General features: G+C 37.9%; 1 protein-coding gene across 2 annotated transcripts in view; it reads left to right on the forward strand.

The window, feature by feature from the left end:
• The window catches only part of BBS7 (Bardet-Biedl syndrome 7), a 39,770-nt gene continuing 27,575 nt past the window's right edge, over nt 2,146-14,340 (forward strand). For both annotated transcript variants that reach the window (XR_001295751.2, XM_005681255.3), the window contains exons 1-7: nt 2,146-2,360; nt 5,073-5,138; nt 7,238-7,300; nt 8,796-8,971; nt 10,212-10,398; nt 13,599-13,671; nt 14,093-14,209. Coding sequence is in view for 1 of the 2 variants with exons in the window: in XM_005681255.3 (XP_005681312.2) it covers nt 2,325-2,360; nt 5,073-5,138; nt 7,238-7,300; nt 8,796-8,971; nt 10,212-10,398; nt 13,599-13,671; nt 14,093-14,209 (718 nt within the window). In the remaining variant the exon portion in view is untranslated. The remainder of the gene's footprint in view (nt 2,361-5,072; nt 5,139-7,237; nt 7,301-8,795; nt 8,972-10,211; nt 10,399-13,598; nt 13,672-14,092; nt 14,210-14,340) is intronic.

Genomic DNA, 14,340 nt, shown 5'->3' on the forward strand with positions numbered 1-14,340 from the left:
TAATAAAAATGTCCTTTATGAAGCAGTGGAAATAGTTAATTTTAAGTCTCTATGCTGGATTATCTTTTTCAATATTCTGTGGGGTGACATGTGAAGTATGCACAGAGAATTTCTAGTGAATACAGAAGTACATTAGTTGTTTCAAGGAAAACTACTTGTAAGATTATTTGAGTTGCTGGCTGAATTCACTGATTTTTTCCATGGCACATTTTTTTTGAAAGCATGACTGACAGGCAAATTATGATTATTTAGACTTGGATACTTGGCATATACTTCCTTATTAATTCAAGAAATGAAACTATCATTTAAAGGAAAATAATTGACATTTGTTGCCAATGCTTAAAATTCAAACTTTTAAGCACAAATTAGAATTTTGCAAAAATTTGTGTCCATCATCTGAGGCTGACAACTTTCCAACATTTCAGATTTTTTTCTGATGGAATCTTTGATGCCATACACAACATGCTCAAAAGTCTGTTTGTTAAATGAAGCCACATTCCACATTGCAACTAACTTTCCAAAACTACCAGTGTTGAGTTTGGGCCTCATTTTCTTCATATACTTACAGTAACAAAAACAACAAAAACTACATATACCAATAAATTGCATGCAGAAGTAGGTCCAGGACATCCTTGCTTACTCTTCAGGTGGGCAGTCAATAGATTTGCAAACAAAGCCAGTCTTTTTACTTTTATTTTGGAAAAGAATGCTTTTTCATTAAATATATACACAATGAGTTCATTATCTTTTCAATATTATTTTTAGAAATTTAGTTCTTTTTGGTAAGTATCAACAGATAATTCATATAAACAAATGTCTTTAGGGTCCTCAACAGTTTATAAGAGTTTTGTAAAAGGGTCCTTTACAAAATAAGAAAAGGAGTATGTCAAAGCTGTATATTGTCACCCTAGTTATTTAACTTATATGCAGAGTACATCATGAGAAATGCTGGGCTGGAAGAAACGCAAGCTGGAACCAAGATTGCTGGGGAAAATATCAATAACTTCAGATATGCAGATGACACCATCCTTATGGCAGAAAGCGAAGAAGAACTAAAGAGCCTCTTGATGAAAGTGAAAGAGGAGAGTGAAAAAGTTGGCTTAAAGCTCAACATTCAGAAAACGAAGATCATGGCATCTGGTCCCATCACTTCATGGCACATAGATGGGGAAACAGTGGCAACAGTGGCTGACTTTATTTTTCTGTGCTCCAAAATCACTGCAGGTGGTGATTGCAGCCATGAAATTAAAAGACGCTTACTCCTTGGAAGAAAAGTTATGACCAACCTAGATAGCATATTAAAAAGCAGAGTCATTACTTTAACAACAAAAGTCCGTCTAGCCAAGGCTATGGTTTTTCCAGTGGTCTTGTATGGATGTGAGTGTTGGACTATAAAGAAGCTGAGCACTGAAGAACCAATGCTTTAGAACTGTGGTGTTGGAGAAGACTCTTGAGAGTCCCTTGGACTGCAAGGAGATCCAACCAGTCCATCCTAACGGAGACCAGTCCTGGGTGTTCATTGGAAGGACTGATGCTGAAGCTGAAACTCCAGTACTTTGGCCACCTCATGCGAAGAGCTGACTCATTTGAAAAGACCCTGATGCTGGGAGGGATTGGGGGCAGGAAGAGAAGGGGATGACAGAGGATGAGACGGCTGGATGGCATCACCCACTCTATGGACATGGATTTGGGTGAACTCAAGGAGTTGGTGATGGACAAGGAGGCTTGGCGAGCTGCGGTTCATGGGGTCGCAAAGAGTTGGACAAGACTGAGCGACTGAACTGAACTGAATTGAAGCGGTCCTAGGGCCAAAAGTTTGAGAATTGCTCCTTGTAAACTAACTCCTACGGCGATGAAACATATTTCTTTGAGGGAGCCTTTCCAGTGGCGGTGAAAGAGGTCAGAACCTACCCTGGCTTCAAGTCAGTGCTCCACACAAAAAGACAGACTTGGGACTCAGCGCAGTCGCGGCATCGTAGCTCCTCTGCGTCTTGGTCTCCCTGGAAACCACTCTTCTCAGGGCTCCTGAACCCGGCCCTCCTTTCCTCTCCGCCTCTCATTGGAGCGGGGTCAGTCAGTGGGCGGCCTGTCGGGAGGTGGGCGTGGCTTCATGCCCTACAGAGCCCACTCGCAGGGACGTCCTGACGTCACGCAGGACGCCGCGGCCCTGACGCTCCGCCTTTGCATCCCCCACTGAACCCACCGCAGTAGCTGGCGTTACCCCTCAAAGGAGTCGCGAGCAGTTTCCCCTGAGGCCTGGGATACCACACTCCTTGACCCACCTAGCCTGGCCTGGCGCTGTCCGCCGCGTCCGTGCCGTCGTCATGGATCTGAATCTAAACCGAGCGGATTATTTGCAGGTAAACCTGAGGGGTTGGGGCGGACGCTGCGCGTGGTGAGCCCCGCTCTAAGAGAGGATTCGATCCTTCCACTGCCGTTTGTTGGGGTCTGTGGGAGCCGAGCGGTGAAGGAGTGGGTGTGAGTGGAGCCCTCCAGACGCCTTCCGCACAGGCTTGCCCGCGGGGCCGGTCCGCGGGCACTTGGGAAGAAGGAGAACCGACCCCCCCACCCCGCCCCGGTGTGCCGGCGTCCTGAAGATGCTCCGAGTGTCCTGACGCGATCCGGGATTCCTCCCCAAGGCCCTTCCTTCTCCTCCCCCCTGGCTGCAGCTACCTGTGGGCTTCAAACTCCTGACTCACCTTCTCTACCCAGTCTCGTGTCCCTCGGGTCAGACACTTATTTCTTACTGTGAGCTGGAGCTGGCGACCCGGACAGTAATAAAAGCAATGGTAGCCGTTTTCGAGGGTCTGGTTTATTCTCAGAACTTACCTTTTGTGCATATATTATATTGTTGTTCGTCGTTCAGTCGTGTCAGATTCTTTGGGACCCCATGGACTGCATGCAACACGCCAGGCTTCCCTGCCTTCATTGTCTCCTGGAGCTTGCTCAGACCCATGTCTGTTGAATCGGTGATGCCATCCAACCATCTCATCCTCAGTCATCCCCTTCTCCTGCCCTCAGTTTTTCCCACCATCAGGGTCTTTTCCAGTGAGTCAGCTCTTAGCATCAGGTGGCCAAAGTATTGGAACTTCAGATATATTTTCCTTCACAAAAATTCTCAAAGTGGGTACGTGACGATCAAAGGGAATTTTCATATTAGCCAAACTGATGCAGTTCCTATCTGAAGCAAAGCCTCTTTCTGTTACACCACCCTGCCTCTCAGTATTTCAGCCATAGACTTTCCCTCTTCTCCATCCCCTTTCCCAGTAATCCTCTTTTGGCTAATGGTACAAATGTTTATCCTGCCACTTTACTTGAGACTTATGCCAGATACTTACCACGTTCAGTTCAGTTCAGTTCAGTCGCTCAGTCGTGTCCAACTCTTTGTGACCCCATGAATTGTAGCACACCAGGCCTCCCTGTCCATCACCAACTCCCGGAATTCACTCAAACTCACGTCCATCGAGTCGATGATGCCATCCAGCCATCTCATCCTTTGCCATCCCCTTCTCTTCCTGCCCGCAATCCCTCCCGGCATCAGGGTCTTTTCAAATGAGTCAACTCTTCGCATGAGGTGGCCAAAGTATTGGAGTTTCAGCTTCAACATCAGCCCTTCCAATGAACACCCAGGACTGACCTCCGTTAGGATGGACTGGTTGGATCTCCCTGCAGTCCAAGGGACTCTCAAGAGTCTTCACAGTTCAAAAGCATCGATTCTTCATCACTCAGCCTTCTTCACAGTATAATTCTCACATCCATACATGACCACTGGAAAAACCATAGCCTTGACTAGACGGACCTTTGTTGGCATAGTAATATATCTGCTTTTTAATATGCTATCTAGGTTGGTCATAACTTTCCTCCCAAGGAGTAAGCATCTTTTAATTTCATGGCTGCAATCACCATCTGCAGTGATTTTGGAGCCCCCAAAAATAAAGTCAGCCACTGTTTCCACTGTTTCCCCATCTATTTCCCGTGAAGTCATGGGACCAGATGCCATGATCTTCGTTTTCTGAATGTTGAGCTTTAAGCCAACTTTTTCACTCTCCTCTTTCACTTTCATCGATAGGTTTTTTAGTTCCTCTTCGCTTTCTTCCATAAGGGTGGTGTCATCTGCATATCTGAGGTTATTGCTATTTCTCCCAGCAATCTTGATTCCAGCTTGTGCTTCTTCCAGCCCAGTGTTTCTCATGATCCCACCTTAATATCTTCCATATCCATCTGGTCACCACATTTTGCTGTTTCTATCTCGGAAGTATCTGTTAAATCTGTCACATTTTCTCCCTCCATCTCTGTTGTCCCCAGTTCAGTCCTCATCTCTTGGATAATGGAAATAGCCTCCATCCTCCTCTCCCTCCAACCCATACTTTACAACACTGGCTAGACTGATGTTTCAAAAATACAAATCTAAGTAGATTAGTTTAAACTTTAACACTATTCCATAGAATACAGAATAACAGGATAGATCTGTATGTACAATATGTAAATTCTTTCATGGTCTATTGTCTCAATTTCTCTCCCTTTGGTCCCATTCTCCTCCCCTAACCATGCCCAACTACTGACATTTCTCTGCTGAGCAAACCATGCTGTTTTCAACTTCTGTATCCTTTGTAAAATAATCTTCATCATCAGTTAGATTGGATGTCATTGTCATCAGCATGTTGGTGTCTTAGCAAAAATCTTCTCTGTTCCATTTTCAATAATAATCGATTTCTAAAGATTTTTCATTACAAACTCTTCTTTAACAGCTGTCTGAAGTTGTAAAAAAGGCTTCTAGATATAATTTTTTCAGGTGAAGTGCCTTGCCAGTAATGTCACATAATTATATTTGACTTGACAACTGTATAGCATGAATTTTACTGTTTTTGATTGTTTCCTATATTCTGACTTTTGTGGCATATTTCATTAGAAAATAAGTTCACTTCTGATAAGAATTATTTTATATCGCTAATTGTAATGAAAAAACTAAGGCTTACTATGATTAGAATCTGCTGGTCCTTTTAATATTTGAAGTATAACTTTAAATTAGTGTATTAGAAAACATTAACTAGGCAGCTGATGTGTTTCCTTAGGTGGGGGTGACCTCTCAGAAGACTATGAAGCTACTTCCTGCCTCAAAGCATAGAGCCACACAAAAGGTAATGTTGAGATACTGATTCCTCCATATCTCTCTAGCTCTTACAGAGGATAGGTTTATGTTCCCTTCTTTATTGATAAGCTTTTTTAAAATTTCAAAGCTAAAGTGGAAATAGATTTCTGTTAATTTGAACAGAGGTTGGAGTACCAAGGGACACATATACAGTAATTTTCTTGTACATTATAAGTATCATGTACAATCAGTAAATAGTATTAGCAAACTAGTTGAAAACCATGTTCCATTTTTCTGGGAATAATTTTCCCTGAGTGTACTTGTGCATACCAGATTGTATATATGAAAAAAGAAATATAAAACACAATATCCTGTAGAGAAAATACTTTTAAAAAACTTTGTCATATTTTTAAGAGTAATTTTTATTTTAAACTTTATATTTAGCAAACAATATTGATTTTTATAGAAATATTAATCCTGAAATTTCTGTAAGACAATATAATTTCTTAGTATACTAATGGGATTCTTTAATAGCTGCAAAATAAATACAGTATTACCATAGAATACATTTTATCAAGATAAATCAACAGATTTTTTTATTATCATATATTGTATTCTGTCTACTAAAGCAACACTTTTCAAACTTTTTGGTCTTAGGACTCATTTATAGTATTTTTAAGATCATTTTATTATTTTGTTTATTTTTATTGAAATATAGTTGGTATACAATATGTAAGTCACAGGTATGCAATATAGTGATTCATAATTTTTAAACATTATATTTCCACTTATAGTTATTATAAAATATTGGCTCTGTTCTCTGTGCTATGCAGTATATCCTTGTACCTAATTTTATACATACTGGTTTGTATCTCTTAATCCCTACTTCTGTGTTACCCCTCTTCCTTCCCTCTCCCCACTGGTAACCCCTGGCAGTTTGTTTTCTGTATTTGTGACTGTGCTACTTTTTGTTATATTCACTAATTTGTTGTGTTTTCTAGACTCCACATACAAATGATATATGGTTTGTTTTTCTCTGTCTGACTTATTTCACTAAACATCATGCCCTCTAAGTCCATCCATGTTGTTGCAAATGGGAAAATTTCATTCTTTTTTATGACTGAGTAGTAGTCTTTATCCATTCATCTGTTAATAGACACTTACGTTGTTTCTATATCTTGGCAATTATAAACAGTGCCATGAACATTGGGGTGCATATATCTTTTTGAATTCATGTTTTTGGTTTTTTCAGATATATGCCCAGGAGTGGCATTTCTGGGTCATATAGTAGTTCTATTTTTAGTTTTTTGAGAAACCTCAATATTGTTTTCTACAGTGACTGCACCAATTTATATTCCCACCAACGGAGTACAAGAATTCCTTTTCTCCACATCTTTGTCAGCATTTGTTATTTATGTTATTTTTGATGATTTCCATTCTGACAAGTGTGAGGTGATATCTCATTGTGGTTTTGATTTATATTTCTCTGATGATTAGTGATATTAAGCATCTTTTCATGTCCCTGTTGGCTGTTTGCATTTCCTCTTTGGAAAAATGTTTATTCAGGTCTTTTGCCCATTTTTTAATCAGGTTGTGTTTCTAATATTAAGTTGTATGAGCTGTTTATATATTTGGATATTAACCCCTTATTGCTCATATTATTGGCAAATACTTTCTCCCATTTGATAGATTTTCTTTTCTTTTTTTTCTATGGTTCCCTTTGCTGTGCAAAAGTTTTTGTCTAGGTAAATCAACTATATTCAATAAAAATTTAAAAATGAAAAAAGCTTTTAAATATATCAAATAGGTCTGTCACAAACTTATTTTCATAATGCTTTAAAAATTAATCTTACAACATTCTTATGCCTTGGTGATGGGGAAAAAGTCAGCTCCTTGCCATATCCATCTGTATTCTCTTGTTCTCTTTACCTTGTAGGAAACCAGCTACTTCTGTAACAACTCCCACAGGCTTCTCTTTGTCCCTTTCTTGTAATTCTTTAGTGAATATTTTTTTGTAGGGCTGTCTTTACTAGGTTTTCTGATCTCTGTTTTTTTAAATTATAATTTCTATATTGTGGATCTTGTTTCCCTATATAAGTTAATAAGGCATAATAACAGTAATTTTAGATTCTCTTCTATCTGTTACAGGTGGTTGTTGGAGATCATGATGGCATAGTTATGTGCTTTGGCATGAAGAAGGGAGAAGCAGTGGTATGTGTATGTTTTGAATACTCCCAGGTTAAGCTTCTTCTAAAGCACAATGAAAAATGGGTTAAAGGAAGTAGTGATATGAAGTCTGAGACTTAAGGCAGCATGAGTCATTTGCTAGCTGTTTGTAAAACATCTTTGACATTCTAAGGTTTTTCTGCTGTGTAACAAATTACCTCAAATTTAGGGGCTAACAATGAAATACATTTATTATCTCTCAGAGGCAGGAATCCAGCCTCGAGGCCTCATGTGGCTGCAACATGGATGTTAGCCAGGTTCAGTTTCTTTCTGGAGCTCAGAGTCCTACTCCTTGCCCACTTGGCTGTTTGAAGAATTCAATTCTTTATTATTATTGAACTGAGATCCCCACTTTATTGCTGTCTATAAACCCAGGCCTGCTTTCATCATTTGAGGCCCCCACACTTCCTTGCCATGTGATCTTCTCACAGGCCCTCTCACAACATGGCAACCTGCTTCTTCAGGCCAGTGGAAAAATCTGTCCAGTCTTCTAAGACAGAGTCTTACCTAACAGAGTGCAACCTGGAAATGACCATCACATCACCTTTACCATTTAATATAGCCTAGTCAAGGAAGTGATTATTACATTATCATATTCGCAGACTGTAATTTAAAAGTGATAGGTCTGAGATGTGAACTCTTATCTTCATTATACCTTATATGGAATTTGCAAAAAGATGAAGCAGGTAAAAACAATCAGAAACTCAGTGTTTCCATTATCCATATATTCTTCCAGATATTTTGTTCTCTGTGTATAAAGTCATTGAGGGTGAAGGAAGAAACTGATGCCAATAATAAAATAGAAATTAAGGAAAAAGAAATTAATAATGCAAATACTTCCAATTAAATAGAGAGCTATGAAGTTATACACTCAGGTTTTCAGTAGATTCTGTAGTCCTCTGTTTATACTACTAAAATTTTTAAAATTGTAAGGGAACCATGAGGAATTAGTTTTAAAAAGATGATTAAAATACTGGAGGAGGTAGCCGTTTTCTTCTCCAGGGGATCTTCCCAGCCCAGGGATCAAACCCGGGTCTCCTGCATTGCAGACAGATTCCTGGCCAGCTGAGTCACAGGGAAGCCCGTAAAAAGGTGATTGCAGTGTAAAAGCATGTCCGTTAGAACCAGATGGGGAGTCTTGGTGAAGCGCGCGCTCTCATTCAGGAGGTCTGCAGTTGAGCCTGAGGGTCTGAGTTTCTAAAAGCAAAGGGATGCTGTGCTGCTGCCTAGTGAGCCCTACTTTGACTCGGAAGAATTTAGATTTTAACGATGTTGTTGTGATACGTGTGAGAATGAACTTTGAAGATGTTTAGCAAAAAATTCCCCAAGATGGTTGAAGTAAGCACATTTGTACCTACAGGTGTTCCTGTATAGTAAAAGTATAAACTTTTGTAAGTTTAAAAGGACTATACTTTTATGATAAAGGAAAATATTTGCAATAAGTTTGTGTACTTAATTTTTCCCTTAACAATTTTTGCAGACAGTGTTCAAGACTTTGCCTGGGCAGAAGATTGCAAGATTGGAACTAGGAGGGGTTCTTAATACACCCCAGGAGAAAATTTTTATTGCTGCAGGATCTGAAATTAGAGGCTTCACAAAGAGAGGAAAACAGTTCCTCTCTTTTGAAACAAACCTCACTGAAAGCATTAAAGCTATGTATGTTTGTTCTTTCTTTTTACTTTTACATGTACATTTACAATATTTTGGATAGATGACAAGCATCTGATTAAGTATCATTTCTTAATAGGTTATCTAGGAAATAACTAAAAATACTTTGAGTCAAAAATTGAATTTGACCTGGAATCAATACATAATCAACTGGTTATTGAAATCTTTTTAAGACATTTGTAGTATTTATATTCAGTTATGGTTCATAACCAAAGTATAAAAGAAGTGAAAAAACTCTCCAGATATTTACATTCAAATAAATACCCTCTTTATGATCATAGATGATGATAGCTATCTAGTGAAAATAATATATTAGTATATAATTTTTGTCAAATATTTTACCTCCCCCAATGAAAACTTGATTCATTCTAAGAATTAGAATATAGTGATGGTTATTATCTAAATTTTACTAACTATAATTTTAAATGAACTTATTATTTCTTTTTTCAAGTTAAAATTCTAATGAAATCATTTTTTTCCACTATTTATTATTTAGTTTCAGGTAGACTCAGTTTAGATAGCCTTATTCTATTTAGTGTGGTACTAAGAAAGATATGGAATAGGAAAAGGCAACTCATTCACTCATTCCAGTATTCTTGCCTGGAAAGTTCCATGGACAGAGTAGCCTAGTGGGCTACAGTCCATGGGATTACAGAGAGTCAGACACAACTGAATGGCTGAGCATGCAAGAAAGATAACTGTAGAGTTAAAGCTGCCTGAGTGGCAATCCAGTCTACTGTCTACTGTGCATTTAGGCAAGTTACTTAACATTTTATTAATATTATTCCCCTTAAAAAGGGATAATTGTATAAACTAGGAATAATTGTACCTAGTTTATAGAGTTATGAGGATTGAGTTAATATATTTAAGTCACTTAGGACAGTGCTTGGCACAAGTACACATTAAAAAAAAACCCTACTTTTTGATATATTAACTGTCTTCAGTTGTAGACAGGTGAATTACCGTTATCCTGTCTTCATTTACAGTTTTTCTGAATTTTTGAGAAGCCCGAGGCCTTAAGAACCTCATTTTCAGCTTTCAAAATCATGGCTATACCAAAAGACTAGAATAAGTATGGGAAATGAAAACAAACAGTGTTCTCTGAGTCTATGATAAAATGATAGTAAACTGTAAATAAATAAACTTTTCATCTCTGAAAATAATTCAGGAGTTTCCTATGCTTATTTTTTAAAATGTGGATGTCTTAAATTACTTTTCATACTCTCAGGCACATATCCGGCTCAGACCTTTTTCTCAGTGCAAGTTACATCTATAACCATTATTGTGACTGCAAAGACCAACATTATTACCTTTCTGGGGACAAAATCAATGATGTCATCTGCCTTCCAGTGGAAAGACTACTTCGTGAAGTACCAGTGTTGGCCTGCCAGGACAGAGTACTCCGAGTTTTACAGGTTAGTGTTATTTGCATTTTTATAGTTTTTCATAATTTAGGTATGTAAATATTGATGAACAGTGTATAATTGAGATAAATTACCTTAGTGACCACTACCACTTTAAATATCTTAAAATTATATCTGAAAATTTTTTAATGTTTTACTTGACTAACTTTATTTTTTTTTTACTTGAGGCAAATGTGTTGAAATCTTTAGCAAGTTTTTAGAGAGGCATATGTGGAAAAAAGGACACTTTTCTCCCCTTCAACTCCCACATGATATCTGAGTTAGTTTAATTAGAATGTAGTACCTTTACTACATTTACTTCCCCACTTTTATTTTTTTCCCACCTATCACCCTCAGTTCAGGTCAGTCTCTCAGTCGTCTTTGCGACCCCATGGACTGCAGCACACCAGGCTTCCCTGTCCATCACCAACTCCCGGAGCTTGCTCAAACTCATGTCCATCAAATCAGTGACGTCTTCTGTTGTCCCCTTCTCCTCCTGCCTTCAATCTTGCCCAGTGTCAGGGTTTTTTCTAATGAGTCAGTTCATTGCATCAGGTGGTCAAAGTATTGGAGGTTCAGTTTCAGCATCAGTCCTTCTAGTGAATATTTAGGACTGATCTCCTTTAGGATGGACTAGCTTGATCTCCTTGCAGTCCAAGGGACTCTCAAGAGTCTTCTACAACACCACAGTTTGAAAGCATCAATTCTTTGGCACTCAGCTTTCTTTATAGTCTGACTCTCACATCCATACATAACTACTAGAAAAACCGTAGCTTTGACTATACAGACCTTTGTTGACAAAGTAATGCCTCTGCTTTTTAATGTGTTGTCTAGGTTGTTTTCTTCCATGGAGCAAGCGTCTTTTAATTTTATAGCTGTAGTCACCATCTGCAGTAATTTTGGAGCCCCGAAAAATAAAGTCAGCCACTGTTTCCCCATCAGTTTGCCATGAAGTGATGGGACTGGATGCCATGATCTTAGTTTTCTGAATGTGTCTATCACCCTCCTCTCTCCCAAAAAATCAAACTAAAAGAGGAAGTTGGGTTGGGGAGAAGGTGTTAGGCTTTAACAAGGGAGAGTTGAGATCAAGATTGTATCATTTGAGTTTATCCAGCATTTATGACACTATGTTGAACAGAATAAGCACTCAGTAAATATTTGAAAAATCATTTATTATCTTTATATTTTTATTGAAAACTGTGATTGGCTAAAGCAACTACTTAAGGCCATTGTTATTAATAATACTAGTTACAACTGTCTTCTTGAAAGTGACTTTTTTTTTTTTTGACCCTGCTGTGCAGCTTGTGGGATGTTAGTTCCCTGACCAAAATTGAACTCAGACCCTTGGCAGTAAAAAAGTGCAACGTCCTAACCACTGGACCACCAAAGAATTCCGAAAGTTACTTTCATTTTTTTTTTTTTTAAATTTTAAAATCTTTAATTCTTACATGCGTTCCCAAACATGAACCCCCCTCCCACCTCCCTCCCACAGCATCTCTCTGGGTCATCCCCATGCACCAGCCCCACGCATGCTGCACCCTGCGTCAGACATAGACTGGCGATTCAATTCTTGATTTGGGAGAATGGCATTCTAACATGAAAGTTACTTTCAATAAAATAAACATACTCTCTCTCACACACACCCAGGACCCATAAAACAAAGTTTAAATGTAAATGATAAAAATATAATAAAAGTTTAAATGTAAGTATAATGGATGAATTAATTGGATCAAAATTTAGGATGATGATAGTGCAATTGAACAAAAAGTATAACTATTTATTCTGTGCTACCAGATGGCCATTTCTTAGCATCAGCCCCCCTTTTTTAAAATTAATTTTTATTGATGTTTATTTGCTTTAGGATGTTGTGCTAGTTTCTGCTGTACAGCAAAATGAACAGCTATATGTTTAGACATCAGTTCTTTTTTTTTCCCCTATGGGTGACTAAAGTAATGGTCAAGGTTCTCTCTAGCAGCATGAATGACTGATCTCTCCCCTAGCCTATGTTCCCCAATATGAGTTGTTTGAGTAAGGCTTTTAATAGGAGCTGACTCACATCCATTTAGAAATTGACCTGACTGAATTCTAGGACCCTGCTTTGTTTAACCAGTGACCCATGTGCTTACTGTGGAAAGTAAAAACTTGAAATCTTTCCTCTGACCTGCACACTTTTTCCCTACTTCCCCTCTGCCTCTGTATGCAATCCATTACCCCCAAAGGTAGCCTTTTAAAACAGTTTGTGTTTATATAGTTAAATATAGTTTTGTGTTTATATAGTTAGATACAGATATCTGTGAATATTTAATGTTATTCTAAATAAGGTATAAAGCATATGACTCATATATTCTATATGTATTTAAAATTTTTAAACAAAATGGTATATCAGATTTACTGTAATTTTGCAAATGTTTCTTCATTGAGAGATTTATCGTATTTTTTCCATGTGAATTTAATATTCTGTCTCATTCTTTAACAGCTTCACAAATACTATGCACCAAATTAAAGCATTATAGGTGACAAAATTGAAAAAAAGACAGAATTTAACTTATTTTCTTATCTAAATAGCAGGGAATTCTGCCTCTTACTAGAGTGGGTTTTGGAGATACAGAAAGGCAAGGCCAGAATTTTCCTTAGGAAGTAGCTTTGAGTGTGTTTGAATGTGCCCCAAGTTAGGACAGAAGATAAAGGTTGTTCCTAGAAAGTTTTGATAGGGAAATTTACCAGCGTCAAGTTTTCATGCAAAGTACCTAAAGTGAAAATTATTCAAAGTGGAGAATATTTGAAATACTTATTTCCTTGCTCTCTTTATTATATATATATCAGTTCAGTTCAGTTGCTCAGTCATGTCCGACTCATTGCGACCCCATGAATCACAGCACGCCAGGCCTCCCTGTCCATCACCAACTCCTGGAGTTCACTCAAACTCATGTCCATCGAGTCAGTGATGCCACCCAGTCATCTCATCCTCTGTCGTCCCCTTCTCCTCCTGCCCTCAATCCCTCCCAGCATCAGAGTCTTTTTCCAATGAGCCCATATAAAATGAGTCAACGTGCAAAGTTGCTAACAAAAGTTAATATTCACAATCTAGTTTTTTTCGATTGTTCTTTTCTAGAGCTCTATATATGAATATTGATGTTATCTATGAATCATTTTATTATCAGTATTTTCAATTTGTATTCTGTTTTAGTTTTAAAATACTTGTTCTCCTTCAGGGATCTGATGTGACGTATGAAATTGAAGTTCCTGGCCCACCTACTGTTTTAGCCCTGCACAATGGAAATGGCGGTAATCAGGGTTTACTTTTTGACAATCAAATAAGGGAGTGAGTTATGTTATTTAAGTTTAGATGTTTCAGGGTTTTAATCATTTAACTATATATTAAGTGGAAATGGGAAACTATAAAAAGAACTTAAACTGAAATAGAGAAAGTTGTCTTCTAACTTGCCAGTAGCTAACAGTAATGAGTCACTGAACTTGGCTTTTCAGTTTCCTCATCTTAAGATTGCTTGATGAGGAAACCATCTCTTATAAAATTCTGCGAATGTATAACCATCTTTCTAAAATAAATTAATTAAAATTTGTCTTTTCATAATATTTTAAATGAGGTTTTTATAGGAAAGCCAATATATATGAAAGTATTTTAATTTTAAAGGAATAGTGTGAGCTGTGAGATAACCATAATATGTTGACTTTTAACTGTAACTAGGTGACTCTGGAGAAGACCTTTTGTTTGGAACATCAGATGGAAAACTTGGGCTTATTCAGATCACTACATCCAAACCAATACACAAGTGGGAAATTCGAAATGAGAAAAAGAGGGGAGGTATGTTTTTTATGTAACTCAAGATTCTGAATTTTAGTGATTATTGAATAAAACAGCCTGGGAATTCCCTGGCAGTCCAGTGGTTAGGACTCCATGCTTTCACTTTCAAGAGCATGAGTTTGATCTTGGTC

Source organism: Capra hircus, chromosome 6 (assembly GCF_001704415.2).
Source record: "Capra hircus breed San Clemente chromosome 6, ASM170441v1, whole genome shotgun sequence".
In the NCBI taxonomy this organism is placed as follows: domain Eukaryota; kingdom Metazoa; phylum Chordata; class Mammalia; order Artiodactyla; family Bovidae; genus Capra; species Capra hircus.